This window comes from Stegostoma tigrinum, chromosome 46 (genome assembly GCF_030684315.1).
Source record: "Stegostoma tigrinum isolate sSteTig4 chromosome 46, sSteTig4.hap1, whole genome shotgun sequence".
Classification (NCBI taxonomy): Eukaryota; Metazoa; Chordata; class Chondrichthyes; order Orectolobiformes; family Stegostomatidae; genus Stegostoma; species Stegostoma tigrinum.
In genome coordinates, this window is record NC_081399.1 from 1,346,139 (window position 1) to 1,360,748 (window position 14,610).

Genomic DNA, 14,610 nt, shown 5'->3' on the forward strand with positions numbered 1-14,610 from the left:
GTCTCATTGGCTGCTTCTTTCACCCCCAGAGGCCCGGCCTCCTCGATCTGACAAATCGGATGAGGAAGAGGAAGTGGCCAAGTCTCCAAGGTTGGAAGGAGCCAATCCAAAGGGAGCAGGGCCAGGCCGGAGAGTTCAACTCTTCCCAGGAATGGACTCCTCCTTCAAGGTCAGTGACTGTCAACAATGTCCCATAGACACTGTCGTACCACTACAGAGGCCTCATGTCCCTAGGAGACACTATTGCACCACCCTCTCCGTGCACCTCCATCCCTCCCTACCTCTCTTCGTCCTTGTGCACTTACTCCATCCCTCCCCAACTGCCTCCATCCCTCCCCAACTGCCTTCATCCCTACCCACTCCTATATCACGCTCTACCTCCCCTCAATTCTTGCCTACTCCCTTCATCCCTGCCCACCTCCCTTCATGCTTGTGCTCTCCCTCCATCCCTCCCCACTTACCCCATCCCTCCCCAACTGCCTCCATCCCTCTCAATCTCCCCCATCCCTCCGCAACTGCCTCCATTCCTCTCGATCTCCCCCCACCCTCCCCAACTGCCTCCATCCCTCTCAATTTCCCTCCATTACACCCAAGTGCGTCCATTCCTCCCCACTCCCGTATTGCTCTCACGCCCTCCCCATCCTTGCCCGCTCCCTCCATCCCTCTGCACCTCCCTCTATTCTTGCCCACTCCCTCCATCCCTCCCCATTTCTCTGCCTCCACTCACTCTCTCTCAGACAGTGACAGAAATACAGAGAGATGGGTGGGAGGAGGAGAGTGTGATAGAGGTAGCACAGAGAGAGGAAGAGAGGCAGTAAGAGTAATCATGTGAGCAAGAGAGTGAGGCAGAGACACTGAGACAAAGTGACTGAAGAAAGGAAAGACTGGTCGATAGTCCTCTCTACAATTCACCTCATTATTCCCCCTCTTTCCTTCTCTCCCTCTCTCTCTGTCTCTCTCCCTGTCTCTCTTGTTCAATTCTGGTCTCGGAAAGATGCTATAGGAAAGATGTTATGAAATTTGGAAGGACCGGAAAAGTTTTAAAGGGATGTTGTCAAAGTTGGAGGGTTTGAGCTACAGGACGAGGATGAATAGGCTGGGGCTATTTTCCCGGGAGCAACGGAGGCTGAGGGGTGACCTTATAGAGGTTTATAAAATCATGCGGGGCATGGATGGGGTGAGTAGACAAGGTCTTTTACCCCAGGGTGGGGGACTCCAAAGGGCATAGGTCAAAGGTGAAAGAGGGAAGATTTGAAAGGGACATAAGGGGCAACTTTATCATGCAGAAGCCCACGATGTTGTGCCGAACTTTTACCCTAATCATAAGGTCTGTTTCGCCTCCAACTCTACCTTATACTATCACCCATTTGCCTATTTAACAGCTGCCTAAATGCCCCTAATGAGGCCGACTCCACTACCCTCTCCGGCAATGCATTCCACGCCCCAACCACTGTCTGAGTAAAGAACCTACCTCTGACGTCTCCCCTATATCTATCCCCACTCACTTTAAAACAATGGCTCCTCATAACAGCTACCTCCACCCTCGGAAAAACTCTCTGGCTGTCCACTTTATCTATACCTCTGCTCATTTTGTACACCTCTATCAAGTCACCTCTCATCCTTCATCATTCTAAAGAGAAAAGTCCGAGCGCTCTCAACCTTCCCTCGTAAGACCTTCCCTCCATTCCAGGCAACATCCTGGTAAATCTCCTCTGCACCTTTTCCAACACTTCCACATCTTTCCTGTCATGAGCAACCAGGACTGGACACAATACTCCAGGTGTGGCCGAACCAGGCTTTTGTGTAGCTGGAGCATAACGTCGCGGCTCTTGATTTCAGTCCCTCTGTTAATGAAAGCTAACACACCATACGCCTTCTTAATAACTCTATCCACCTGGGTGACAGCGTTCAGGGAACTGTGAACATGAACCCCAAGATCCCTCTGCTCCTCCACACTGCCATTCTGCTTTCAAATTTGCCCTTCCAGAATGAATCACCTCACACTTTTCAGGGTTAAACTCCATCTGCCACTTCTCAGTCCAGCTCTGCATCAAATCAATGTCCCTTTGTAACCTAGAACAGCCGTCTGCACTGTCCACAACGCGACACCTTCGTATCGTCCGCGAACTTGCTAATCCACCCTTCCACTTCTACATCCAAATCATTTACAAAAATCACCAATAGAAGAGGATCCTGAACAGAACAGAACAGAACCTTGTGGTACAACACTCATAGCTGAGAGAGTGAGGAGCCTGCCACAGAAAGTGGTTGAGGCCAAAACATTGAATGTTTTCAAGAAGGAGTTAGATATAGTTCTTGGGGCTAAAGAGGTCAAAGGATATGGGGAAGAAGGTCAGAACATGAATGGAGTTGGATGATCAGCCATGATCCTACGGGCCAAATGGCCTGCTCCTGCTATTTTGCACATTTCCCTCTGTCTCATCATCAGTTTCATGTTTAACAATTTTTGTGGAGTGGCGTTTGAAGTATTGTTGATCTGGGAGATTGCATCTGCTAAAGTGGTCAATGAGATAGTGGTTCAAAAAGCTTTTTGTTGGAGATGTATTATCTGGCTTGCTGATTGTCCCATACCCAGTTCCTGTTTTGGGGATTGTTGAGAGAATTTAGGGAGAAGGCTGCTGAGAGAGACAGTTGGGTAGGAGTTGTGCGAATTCCAAGTCAGCATTCCTGTTTATGGAAAGTCCCCTTGCTGCAGTAACTGTACTTCTGCCCCAACTAGTCTGTCAGGAGAAGCCTCTGGGGGGGAGAGAGTGCTCATATTGCCCAAATGACTGAACCCACAAACTTATCCCGAGACAACAGCATGCACACACTGACATTGGGCTGTTTGTGGCAGAATATCAGATCAATATTGCCGGATCATCTCAAACCGTTTCACCATCAACAATAAAGGTGGTTCGTTTTTACATAATCACTGCAGGGAGAAATGCAGGGGTGTGTGTGTGTGTGTGTGTAAGTGTGAATGTGAGTGTGTGTGTGTCTGTGTGCGTTTGTGTGTGTGTGTGTGTGTGAGAGAGAGAGAGAGAGTGTGTGTGAGAGAGAGAGTGTGTGTGAATGTGTGTGTGTGTGAGAGAGAGTGTGTGTGAATGTGTGTGTGAGAGAGTGTGTGTGTGTGATTGTGTGTGTGAGAGAGTGTGTGTGTGTGAATATGTGTGTGTGTGTGTGTGTGTGTGTGTGTCTGTGTGCGTTTGTGTGTGCGTGAGAGAGAGAGAGAGTGGTGTGTGTGTGTGTGTGTGTGTGTGAGAGAGAGAGTGTGTGTGTGTGTCTGTGTGCGTTTGTGTGTGCGTGTGTGAGAGAGAGAGTGTGTGTGTGTGAGAGAGAGAGGTGTGTGTGTGTGTCTGTGTGCGTGTGTGTGTGAGAGAGAGAGAGTGTGTGTGTGTGTGAGAGAGAGAGTGTGTGTGAATGTGTGTGTGTGTGAGAGTGTGTGTGAATGTGTGTGTGAGAGAGTGTGTATGTGTGTGAATATTGTGTGTGTATGTGAGAGAGTGTGTGTGTGTGAATATGTGTGTGTGCGCGTGTGTGTGTGTGTCTGTGTGTGTCTGTCTGTGTGCATTTGTGTGTGCGTGAGAGAGAGTGTGTGTGTGTGTGTGTGTGCGTGAGAGAGATTGTGTGCGTGTGTGTGTGTGAGAGAGAGTGTGTGTCTGTGTGTGTGTGTGTGTGTGAGAGAGAGATTGTGTGTGTGCGTGTGACTGTGTGTGTGAATGTGTGCGCGCGCGTGTATGTGTGACTGTGTGTGTGTGTGTGTGTGTGTGTGTGTACTATTTTTGGAGGTCAGACTGTAATATGCACACATTACAAACCTGATGCATTAAGCAGTTTCACACCTTGATTGGAGAACTTTTATTTTGTAATATATTGGTGTTTTTGTGTTTATTGAAGGATGCTGATTGACAGATCTCTGTGTGTGTCTCTCTCTCACCCTCCCCCTACCTCTATCTCTTGCGCACTGTCTCTGTCTGTCCCGGTTCTTTAGAAACGGATAAAGTCACGGAATAAATCAGCCAACGACAGTGAGGATCCAGACACAGCCACAGCGCCCATGCAACGTTCCAAATCACTGCGCTTCCCCGTCCAGATAGGACATGCCTTCCGGAAGGTGCTTCCAGGAAAAGCTGAAAAAACTGAAAGGTGGGTGTGGGGCAGGAGTGTGGGGGGGCAGTGAGGGGCAGGGGAGTGGGGTGCAGTGTGGAGCAGGGGAGCAGGTGCAGTGAGGGGTGGTGCAGGGGAGCGTGGGGCAGTGAGGGGCAGGGGAGTGGGGTGCAGTGAGGGGTGGGGCAGGGGAGCGTGGGGCAGTGAGGGGCAGGGGAGTGGGGTGCAGTGAGGGGTGGGGCAGGGGAGCGTGGGGCAGTGAGGGGCAGGGGAGTGGGGTGCAGTGAGGGGTGGGGCAGGGGAGCGTGGGGCAGTGAGGGGCAGGGGAGTGGGGTGCAGTGAGGGGTGGGGCAGGTGAGCGTGGGGCAGTGAGGGGCAGGGGAGCGGGTGCGGTGTGGGGCAGTGAGGGGCAGGGGAGCGGGTGCGGTGTGGGGCAGGGGAGCAGGTGCAGTGAGGGGTGGGGCAGGGGAGCGGGTGCGGTGTGGGGCAGTGAGGGGCAGGGGAGTGGGTGCGGTGTGGGGCAGTGAGGGGCAGGGGAGCGGGTGCGGTGTGGGGTGGGGCAGGGGAGCGGGTGCGGTGTGGGGCAGTGAGGGGCAGGGGAGCGGGGTGCAGTGAGGGGTGGGGCAGGGGAGCGTGGGGCAGTGAGGGGCAGGGGAGTGGGGTGCAGTGAGGGGTGGGGCAGGGGAGCGTGGGGCAGTGAGGGGCAGGGGAGTGGGGTGCAGTGAGGGGTGGGGCAGGGGAGCGTGGGGCAGTGAGGGGCAGAGGAGCGGGGTGCAGTGAGGGGTGGGGCAGGGGAGCGTGGGGCAGTGAGGGGCAGGGGAGCAGGTGCAGTGAGGGGTGGGGCAGGGGAGTGGGAGCGGTGTGGGGCAGTGAGGGGCAGGGGAGCAGGTGCAGTGAGGGGTGGGGCAGGGGAGCGGGTGCAGTGTGGAGCAGGGAAGTAGGGTGCAGTGAGGGGCAGTGGAGTGGGTGTGGTGTGGGACAGGGGAGTGGGGGGCAGTGAGGGGCGGGGCAGGGGAGCAGGTGCGGTGTGGGGCAGTGAGGGGCAGGGGAGTGGGGTGCAGTGAGGGGCAGGGGAGTGGGGTGCAGTATGGGGCAGGGGAGCGGGTGTGGTGTAGAGCAGGGGAGCGTGGGACAGTGAGGGGCAGGGGAGCAGGTGCGGTGTGGGGCAGGGGAGCAGGTGCGGTGTGGGGCAGGGGAGCGGGTGCAGTGTGGGACAGGGGAGGGTGGGGCAGTGAGGGGCAGGGGAGCAGGTGCAGTGTGGGACAGGGGAGGGTGGGGCAGTGAGGGGCAGGGGAGCAGGTGCGGTGTGGGGCAGGGGAGAGGGTGCGGTGTGGGACAGGGGAGCGTGGGGCAGTGAGGGGCAGGGGAGTGGGTGCGGTGTGGGACAGTGAGGGGCAGGAGAGCGGGTGCGGTTTGGGGCAGGGGAGTTGGGGGCAGAGAGGGACAGGGGAGCATGGGGCAGTGAGGGGCAGGGGAGCAGGTGCGGTGTGGGGCAGGGGAGCGGGTGCGGTGTGGGGCACGGGAGCGGATGTGGTGTCGGGCAGGGGAGTGAGGGGCAGGAGCAGATGTAGTGTGCCAGGGGAGTGAGGGGCAGGAGCAGATGTAGTGTGCCAGGGGAGTGGGGGGCAGGAGCAGATGTAGTGTGCCAGGGGAGTGGGGGGCAGGAGCAGATGTAGTGTGCCAGGGGAGTGGGGGCAGGAGCAGATGTAGTGTGCCAGGGGAGTGAGGGGCAGGAGCGGATGTAGTGTGCCAGGGGAGCGGGGTTCAGGAGCGGATGTAGTGTGCCAGGGGAGTGGGGTTCAGGAGCAGATGTAGTGTGCCAGGGGAGTGAGGGGCAGGAGCGGATGTAGTGTGCCAGGGGAGCGGGGTTCAGGAGCGGATGTAGTGTGCCAGGGGAGTGAGGGGCAGGAGCAGATGTAGTGTGCCAGGGGAGTGGGGGGCAGGAGCGGATGTAGTGTGCCAGGGGAGTGGGGGGCAGGAGCGGATGTAGTGTGCCAGGGGAGCGGGGTTCAGGAGCGGATGTAGTGTGCCAGGGGAGTGGGCAACAACAGCCCTGTTCACCCTGCAGTATTGTCCTCACGAACATGTGTGGGCCGTGGCTGTCTCACAGATGTGTTGAGTAACAGCCTGAAATAGTCATACTCGTGGAATCATACTTTGCAGACAGTGTCTGAGATAACACTGTCCCCATCCCTGGATATGTTCTTTCCAGTCTAAGTGTGGCATCAGGAGCCCTGGCAAAAATCAGAACCAGTGGGTATCGGGGCAAACCCTCCGGTGGTTGGAGTCATTCCTGACAGAAAGGGAGATGCTGGTGGTTGTGGGAGGTCAATCATCTCAGCTCCAGGACATCTCTGTAGGAGTTCCTCAGGGTAGTGTCCGAGGCCCAACCACCTTCATTAATGACCTTCCCTCCATCATAAGGTCAGAGGTGGGGATGTTCGCCGATGATCGCACAAGGTTCAGCACCATTCGCAACTCCTCAGGTACTGAAGCAGTCCGTGTTCACATGCAACAAGATCTGGACAATACCCAGGCTCGGGCTGACAAGTGGCAAGTGACATTCACACCACACAAATGCCAGGCTGTGCCCATCACCAATAAGAGACAATCTCACCATCGTCCCTTTACATTCAACGGTGTTACCATCACTGGATCCCCCACTACCCACATCCTGGGGGTTACCATTGACCAGAAGCTCAACTGGACCCACCACATAAACACAGTGGCTACAAGAGCAGGTCAGAGGCTGGGAATCCTACAGCGAGTAACTCCCGTCCTTGTCTCCCCATCTACAAGGCACAAGGCAGGAGGGTGATGGGATACTCCCCACTTGCCCCTGGATGGGTGCAGCTCCAACAACACTCCAGAAGCTCGACACCATCCAGGACAAAGCAGCCCCCGCTCAATTGGCACCACATCCACAAACATCCCACTCCCTCCCCCCACCAACGCTCAGCCGCAGCAGTGTGTACCATCTACAAGATGCTCTGCAGAGACTCACCAAAGACCCTCAGGCAGCACCTTCCAAACCCACGACCCACTTCCATCCAGAAGGACAAGGGGCAGCAGGTACATGGGACCCCCACCCCCTGCAAGTTCCCCTCCGAGCCACCCCCCCATCCTGACTCGGAAATATACCCCCGTTCCTTCAGTGTCGCTGGGTCAGAATTCCTGGCATTCCCTCCCTAAGGGACACTGTGGGTCAACTCACAGCACATGGACTGTAGGGGTTCAAGAAGGCAGCTCGCCTCCACCTTCTCAAGGCGGGGGGCAATACGGACGGGGTAATAAATGCTGGCCCCAGCCAGCAATGCCCAGGTCCTAAGAGAGAAATAATAAAAGTGAGAAATAAGATTTGATGTAGGCCATTCGGTCCCTCGAGCCTGCTCGGCTGTTCAACAAGATCACATCTGATTCTCTGTCAGCTCTGTATCCCTGATGCCCTCACTGTCTGGCAATGTCTCCATCTCAGTTTTTGGTGTGTGGTGATTCAATGTGCACTGCTCCTTGTCACTCTCTCTCTTTGTGGGAAAGGGAACTCCAAAGAACCCCCCAACCCTCTGAATGAAGAAACCTCGACTCGCCAGAGACCCACAGAGTTGGCCCCCTATCCTGAAACTGGCAGCCAAGACTACGGGACTCAGAAAGCATTCCTGACAGCATCGGCTCAGAATCAGTTCAGAGAGCAATCCCTCCGCTTCCTGGTACCTATGACCCTCCATCTGGCTCACACGCGAGGGAGTGGGGGGCATGTGTGAGAGACAGAGGTTGTGTGAGAGACAGAGGTTGTGTGAGAGTGTGGCAGAGAGGGTGTGTGTGAGGGAGAGGGTGTATAAGTGATCGTGTGAGAGAGAGGGGTATGTGTGAGAGAGAGAGGTAGGGTGTGTGTGTGAGAGTGAGAGGGGGGGTGTGTGTGTGAGAGTGAGAGGGAGGGTTTGTGTGTGAGAGTGAGGGTGTGTGTGTGTGTGAGAGAGTGAGGGTGTGTGTGTGAGAGAGAGTGAGGGTGTGTGTGTGAGAGAGAGTGAGGGTGTGTGTGTGAGAGTGATAGGGTGTGTGTGTGAGAGGGAGGGTGTGTGTGTGAGAGGGAGGGTGTGTGTGAGTGAGAGGGAGGGTGTGTGTGTGAGAGTGTGAGTGAGAGGGAGGGTGTGTGTGAGAGAGAGAGAGTGAGGGTGTGTGTGTGAGTGAGAGGGAGGGTGTGTGAGAGTGAGAGGGAGGGTGTGTGTGAGTGAGAGGGAGGGTGTGTGTGAGAGTGAGAGGGAGGGTGTGTGTGTGTGTGAGAGTGAGAGGGAGGGCGTGTGTGTGAGAGTGAGAGGGAGGGTGTGTGTGAGAGAGAGAGAGTGAGTGAGGGTGTGTGTGTGTGTGAGAGTGAGAGGGAGGGTGTGTGTGAGAGTGAGAGGGAGGGTGTGTGTGAGTGAGAGGGAGGGTGTGTGTGAGTGAGAGGGAGGGTGTGTGTGAGAGTGAGAGGGAGGGTGTGTGTGTGTGTGAGAGTGAGAGGGAGGGCGTGTGTGTGAGAGTGAGAGGGAGGGTGTGTGTGAGAGAGAGAGAGTGAGTGAGGGTGTGTGTGTGTGTGAGAGTGAGAGGGAGGGTGTGTGTGAGAGTGAGAGGGAGGGCGTGTGTGTGAGAGTGAGAGTGAGTGAGGGTGTGTGTGAGAGTGAGAGGGAGGGCGTGTGTGTGAGAGTGAGAGTGAGTGAGGGTGTGTGTGTGTGTGAGAGTGAGAGAGACAGAGTCCATCGAAGATGGCGTTTATCACTGATGACACTCTCTGGGGCACAGTCGCCAATTACCCAAAGTGGACGATGATTGAAACAGGTGCTGCACTCCACTCTCCCTGCTGACGAGGCTTTGCCTCACCTTTGACATTAGCTCTCTGTCTTCCCCCATTCCCAACCACCACCGCCCCCCACCCCCCACCAAACCCCAACAGCAGGTCGGACAATTCCAGCCCCAGCTGGCTACAGGCACTCAAACCCAAGAAAAAGAAATGACATCCATCTCCACATGGTAAGCACTAATTTTTCAGGAGGTCAGTGCTGAGGGAGCGGGCACTGTCGGAGGGTCAGTGCTGAGGGAGCGGGCACTGTCGGAGGGTCAGTGCTGAGGGAGCGGGCACTGTCGGAGGGTCAGTGCTGAGGGAGCGGGCACTGTCGGAGGGTCAGTGCTGAGGGAGCGGGCACTGTCGGAGGGTCAGTGCTGAGGGAGCGGGCACTGTCGGAGGGTCAGTGCTGAGGGAGCGGGCACTGTCGGAGGGTCAGTGCTGAGGGAGCGGGCACTGTCGGAGGGTCAGTGCTGAGGGAGCGGGCACTGTCGGAGGGTCAGTGCTGAGGGAGCGAGCACTGTCGGAGGGTCGGTGCTGAGGGAGCGGGCACTGTCGGAGGGTCGGCGCTGAGGGAGCGGGCACTGTTGGAGGGTCGGCGCTAAGGGAGCGGGCACTGTCGGAGGGTCAGCGCTGAGGGAGCGGGCACTGTCGGAGGGTCAGTGCTGAGGGAGCGGGCACTGTCGGAGGGTCAGTGCTGAGGGAGCGGGCACTGTCGGAGGGTCAGTGCTGAGGGAGCGGGCACTGTCGGAGGGTCAGTGCTGAGGGAGCGGGCACTGTCGGAGGGTCAGTGCTGAGGGAGCGGGCACTGTCGGAGGGTCAGTGCTGAGGGAGCAGGCACTGTCGGAGGGTCAGTGCTGAGGGAGCGAGCACTGTCGGAGGGTCGGTGCTGAGGGAGCGGGCACTGTCGGAGGGTCAGCGCTGAGGGAGCGGGCACTGTCGGAGGGTCGGCGCTGAGGGAGCGGGCACTGTCGGAGGGTCAGCGCTGAGGGAGCGGGCACTGTCGGAGGGTCAGTGCTGAGGGAGTGGGCACTGTCGGAGGGTCAGTGCTGAGGGAGTGCCCCACTGTCGGAGGGTCAGTGCTGAGGGAGTGGGCACTGTCGGAGGGTCAGTGCTGAGGAAGCAGGCACTGTCGGAGGGTCAGTGCTGAGGGCGTGGGCACTGTCGGAGGGTCAGTGCTGAGGGAGCGGGCACTGTCGGAGGGTCAGTGCTGAGGGAGCGGGCACTGTCGGAGGGTCAGTGCTGAGGGAGTGGGCACTGTCGGAGGGTCAGTGCTGAGGGAGTGGGCACTGTCGGAGGGTCGGCGCTGAGGGAGCGGGCACTGTCGGAGGGTCAGTGCTGAGGGAGTGCCGCACTGTCGGAGGGTCAGCACTGAGGGAGTGGGCACTGTCGGAGGGTCAGTGCTGAGGGAGTGGGCACTGTCGGAGGGTCGGCGCTGAGGGAGCGGGCACTGTCGGAGGGTCAGTGCTGAGGGTGTGGGCACTGTCGGAGGGTCAGTGCTGAGGGAGTGGGCACTGTCGGAGGGTCAGTGCTGAGGGAGCGGGCACTGTCGGAGGGTCAGTGCTGAGGGAGTGCCGCACTGTCGGAGGGTCAGCACTGAGGGAGTGGGCACTGTCGGAGGGTCAGTGCTGAGGGAGTGCCCCACTGTCGGAGGGTCAGTGCTGAGGGAGTGGGCACTGTCGGAGGGTCAGTGCTGAGGAAGCAGGCACTGTCGGAGGGTCAGTGCTGAGGGCGTGGGCACTGTCGGAGGGTCAGTGCTGAGGGAGTGCGCACTGTCGGAGGGTCAGTGCTGAGGGAGCGGGCACTGTCGGAGGGTCAGTGCTGAGGGAGCGGGCACTGTCGGAGGGTCAGTGCTGAGGGAGTGGGCACTGTCGGAGGGTCAGTGCTGAGGGAGTGGGCACTGTCGGAGGGTCGGCGCTGAGGGAGCGGGCACTGTCGGAGGGTCAGTGCTGAGGGAGTGGGCACTGTCGGAGGGTCAGTGCTGAGGGAGCGGGCACTGTCGGAGGGTCAGTGCTGAGGGAGTGCCGCACTGTCGGAGGGTCAGCACTGAGGGAGTGGGCACTGTCGGAGGGTCAGTGCTGAGGGAGTGCCCCACTGTCGGAGGGTCAGTGCTGAGGGAGTGGGCACTGTCGGAGGGTCAGTGCTGAGGAAGCAGGCACTGTCGGAGGGTCAGTGCTGAGGGCGTGGGCACTGTCGGAGGGTCAGTGCTGAGGGAGCGGGCACTGTCGGAGGGTCAGTGCTGAGGGAGTGGGCACTGTCGGAGGGTCAGTGCTGAGGGAGCGGGCACTGTCGGAGGGTCAGTGCTGAGGGAGTGGGCACTGTCGGAGGGTCAGTGCTGAGGGAGTGGGCACTGTCGGAGGGTCAGTGCTGAGGGAGTGGGCACTGTCGGAGGGTCAGTGCTGAGGGAGTGGGCACTGTCGGAGGGTCAATGCTGAGGGAGTGGGCACTGATGGAGGGTCAGTGCTGAGGGAGCGCCGCACTGTGGGAGGGTCAGCGCTGAGGGAGGGCCACACTGTCGGAGGATCAGTGCTGAGGGAGCGCCGCACTGTGGGAGGGTCAGCGCTGAGGGAGGGCCACACTGTCGGAGGGTCAGTGCTGAGGGAGCGCCGCACTGTGGGAGGGTCAGCGCTGAGGGAGGGCCACACTGTCGGAGGGTCAGCGCTGAGGGAGCGCCGCACTGTGGGAGGGTCAGCGCTGAGGGAGTGGGCACTGTCAGAGGGTCAGTGCTGAGGGAGGGTGCACTGTGGGAGGGTCAGTGCTGTGGGAGCGTAGCAGTGTGTAGTTCTCAGTAACTGATACAGTTCTGTCCCATTAGATGATGTGATAATCACAGCCGTCCATTGATTTACCGGCCGAGTGATGGGAGCTGGAGCATGGTGTCGCCTGCCCTCTGAGTGGGAGCTGACTGCATGCAGGAGACTCTCGGGTTAACCAGCTCCCGGGTCCATTGATTCTGTAATAACCGGCTCAGTGCCTCAGGCTGAATGAATTCTATGCACTTTGTCTCAATGTGTTTTCCCAGACTTTCCTCTTAGCCTCAAAGATTTATTTTACCCAGAAACTATTTCTATGCATTTTTAAACAGTCTTTTTTTTTAAAAGGAAGATTCTGCTGCTTTCGGTGAGCTACGCATGTGTACTCTGCTGCTGGGTGGCTTTCCGTCAATCTCAGAAACCAAAGCACACATGACTCAATTTTATAATAAATATTCACTTCACAACCATAACTGTCTCATCATCCCAATTTTATCCATGGGCCGAAATCTAGCCAATGCAGAGTTCTCTTAGGTCAACAAGTGAGCATCGCTCGATCAGATTCCAGTCTGTAACTCCCTCCCAGGGGGGGGGTATCTGTTATTCTGTTTATCAACCACCCCCCCGAACCCCCTCGATCAGATTCCAGTCTGTAACTCCCTCCAGTGGTGGGGGGGGGGGGGAGGGGGTAGCTGTTATTCTGTTTATCAACCCCCCCAGAACCCCTCGATCAGATTCCAGTCTGTAACTCCTTCCCGGGGTATCTGTTATTCTGTGTATAAACCCCCCCGAACCCCCTCCATCAGATTCCAGTCTGTAACTCCCTCCCCGAGGGGTATCTGTTATTGTGTATATAAACCCCCCACCCCGGACCCCTCGATCAGATTCCAGTCTGTAACTCCCTCCCGGGGGGGTATCTGTTATTGTGTATATAAACCCCCCACCCCAGACCCCTCCATCAGATTCCAGTCTGTAACTCCCTCCCGGGGGGGTATCTGTTATTCTGTATTTCAACCCCCCCGATCCCCCTCGATCAGATTCCAGTCTGTAACTCCCTCCCGGGGGGGTATCTGTTATTCTGTATATAAACCCCCCGAACACCCTCGATCAGATTCCAGTCTGTAACTCCCTCCCGGGGGGGTATCTGTTATTCTGTATATAAACCCTCCACCCCGGACCCCTCGATCAGATTCCAGTCTGTAACTCCCTCCCGGGGGTATCTGTTATTCTGTATATAAACCCCCCCCCCCAAACCCCCTCGATCAGATTCCAGTCTGTAACTCACTCCCTGGGTATCTGTTATTCTGTGTACAAACCCCGCCCCGAACCCCTCGATCAGATTCCAGTCTGTAACTCCCTCCAGGGGGGGTATCTGTTATTCTGTTTATCAACCACCCCAAACCCCCTCCATCAGATTCCAGACTGTAACTCACTCCCTGGGTATCTGTTATTCTGTTTATCAACCCCCCCCCAAACCACCTCGATCAGATTCCAGTCTGTAACTCCCTCCCGGGTATCTGTTATTCTGTATATAAACCCCACACCCCAGACCCCTCCATCAGATTCCAGTCTGTAACTCCCTCCCCGGGGGGTATCTGTTATTCTGTATATAAACCCCCCCCAGAACCCCTCGATCAGATTCCAGTCTGTAACTCCCTCCCGGGGTATCTGTTGTGTATATAAATCACCCTGAACCCCTCCATCAGATTCCAGTCTGTAACTCCCTCCCGGGGTATCTGTTATTGTGTATATAAATCACCCTGAACCCCTCCATCAGATTCCAGTCTGTAACTCCCTCCCGGGGTATCTGTTATTCAAACTATAAACCACCCCGAACCCCTTTGCTTGATTCTTATCTATGACTTACTCCTGGAATCCGTTATTCTACAATTAAACCCCGTCTAACCTGAACCCCTCGATTAGAGTCCAGTCTGGGTATCTGTTATTATAGACTCTTAGAGATGTACTGCACAGAAACAGACCTTCGGTTCAACTTGTCTGTGCTCACCAGATCTCCCACATTAATCTGGTCCCATTCGCCAGCATTTGGCTCATATCCCTCTAAACCCTTCCTATTCATGTACCCATCCTGATGCCTTTTAAATGTTGTAATTCTACCAGCCCCCACCACTTCCCCTGGCAGCTCATTCCATACACGCACCACCCTCTGTGAAAAAGCTGTCCCTGAGATTCCATTTAAATCTTTCTCCTCTCACCTTAAACCTATGCTGTCTAGTTCTGGACTTCCCTACCCTAAGGAAAAGACCTTGTCTATTCACCCTATCGGCGCCCCTCATGATTTTGTAAACCTCTGTAAGATCATCCCTCAGCCTCTGATGCTCCAGGGAGAAAAGCCCCAGCGCGTTAGCCTCTCCCTGTAGCTCAAACTCTCCACTCCTGGCCACATCCTTATTAACCTTTTCTGAACCCTTTCAAGTTTCACACAGTCCTTCCAAAGCAGGGAGACCAGGATTGAATACAGTATTCCAATCTTGGCCCTAACCAATGTCCTGTATAGCTGCAACATGATATCTCAGCTCCTATACTCAATGCACTGACCAATAAAGGCAAGTGTCCCAAATGCCTTCTTCACCATCGTGTCTACACGTGACTCACTTTCAAGGAACTATGAACCTTAGTCTTCAGAATATTTGCAGGGAAAGTCAGGGTCGATGAAGATAAATGATTCCCACTGGTTCGAGATTCTATAATGAGGGAAAAGAGTCTCAGAATGAGAACCAGAGTGTCCAGGAGAGATGTTAGGAAGCATGTTGACACACGAAAGGGTGGGAGATGTTTGGAACTCTCTGCCACAAATAGCAGTGGATGCTGGATCAGTTGCTCATTTTAAACCTTGAGGTCGATATATTTCTGTTCAGCAAAGATAACTAAGGACCAAAATCAGGAACACGGAGTTAGCTGACAGAGCGG

The 14,610-nt window shown here is 56.3% G+C and overlaps 1 protein-coding gene across 1 annotated transcript in view; it reads left to right on the forward strand.

The window, feature by feature from the left end:
• Positions 1-12,152, forward strand: part of LOC125449560 (uncharacterized) — an 18,637-nt gene extending 6,485 nt beyond the window's left edge. Inside the window, exons 4-7 of the mRNA XM_059642769.1 lie at positions 32-169; positions 3,995-4,149; positions 9,038-9,114; positions 11,742-12,152. Of these exons, the coding sequence (XP_059498752.1) occupies positions 32-169; positions 3,995-4,149; positions 9,038-9,098 (354 nt within the window). The 3' untranslated portion in view covers positions 9,099-9,114; positions 11,742-12,152. The remainder of the gene's footprint in view (positions 1-31; positions 170-3,994; positions 4,150-9,037; positions 9,115-11,741) is intronic.
• The last annotated feature ends 2,458 nt before the right edge of the window (positions 12,153-14,610 follow it).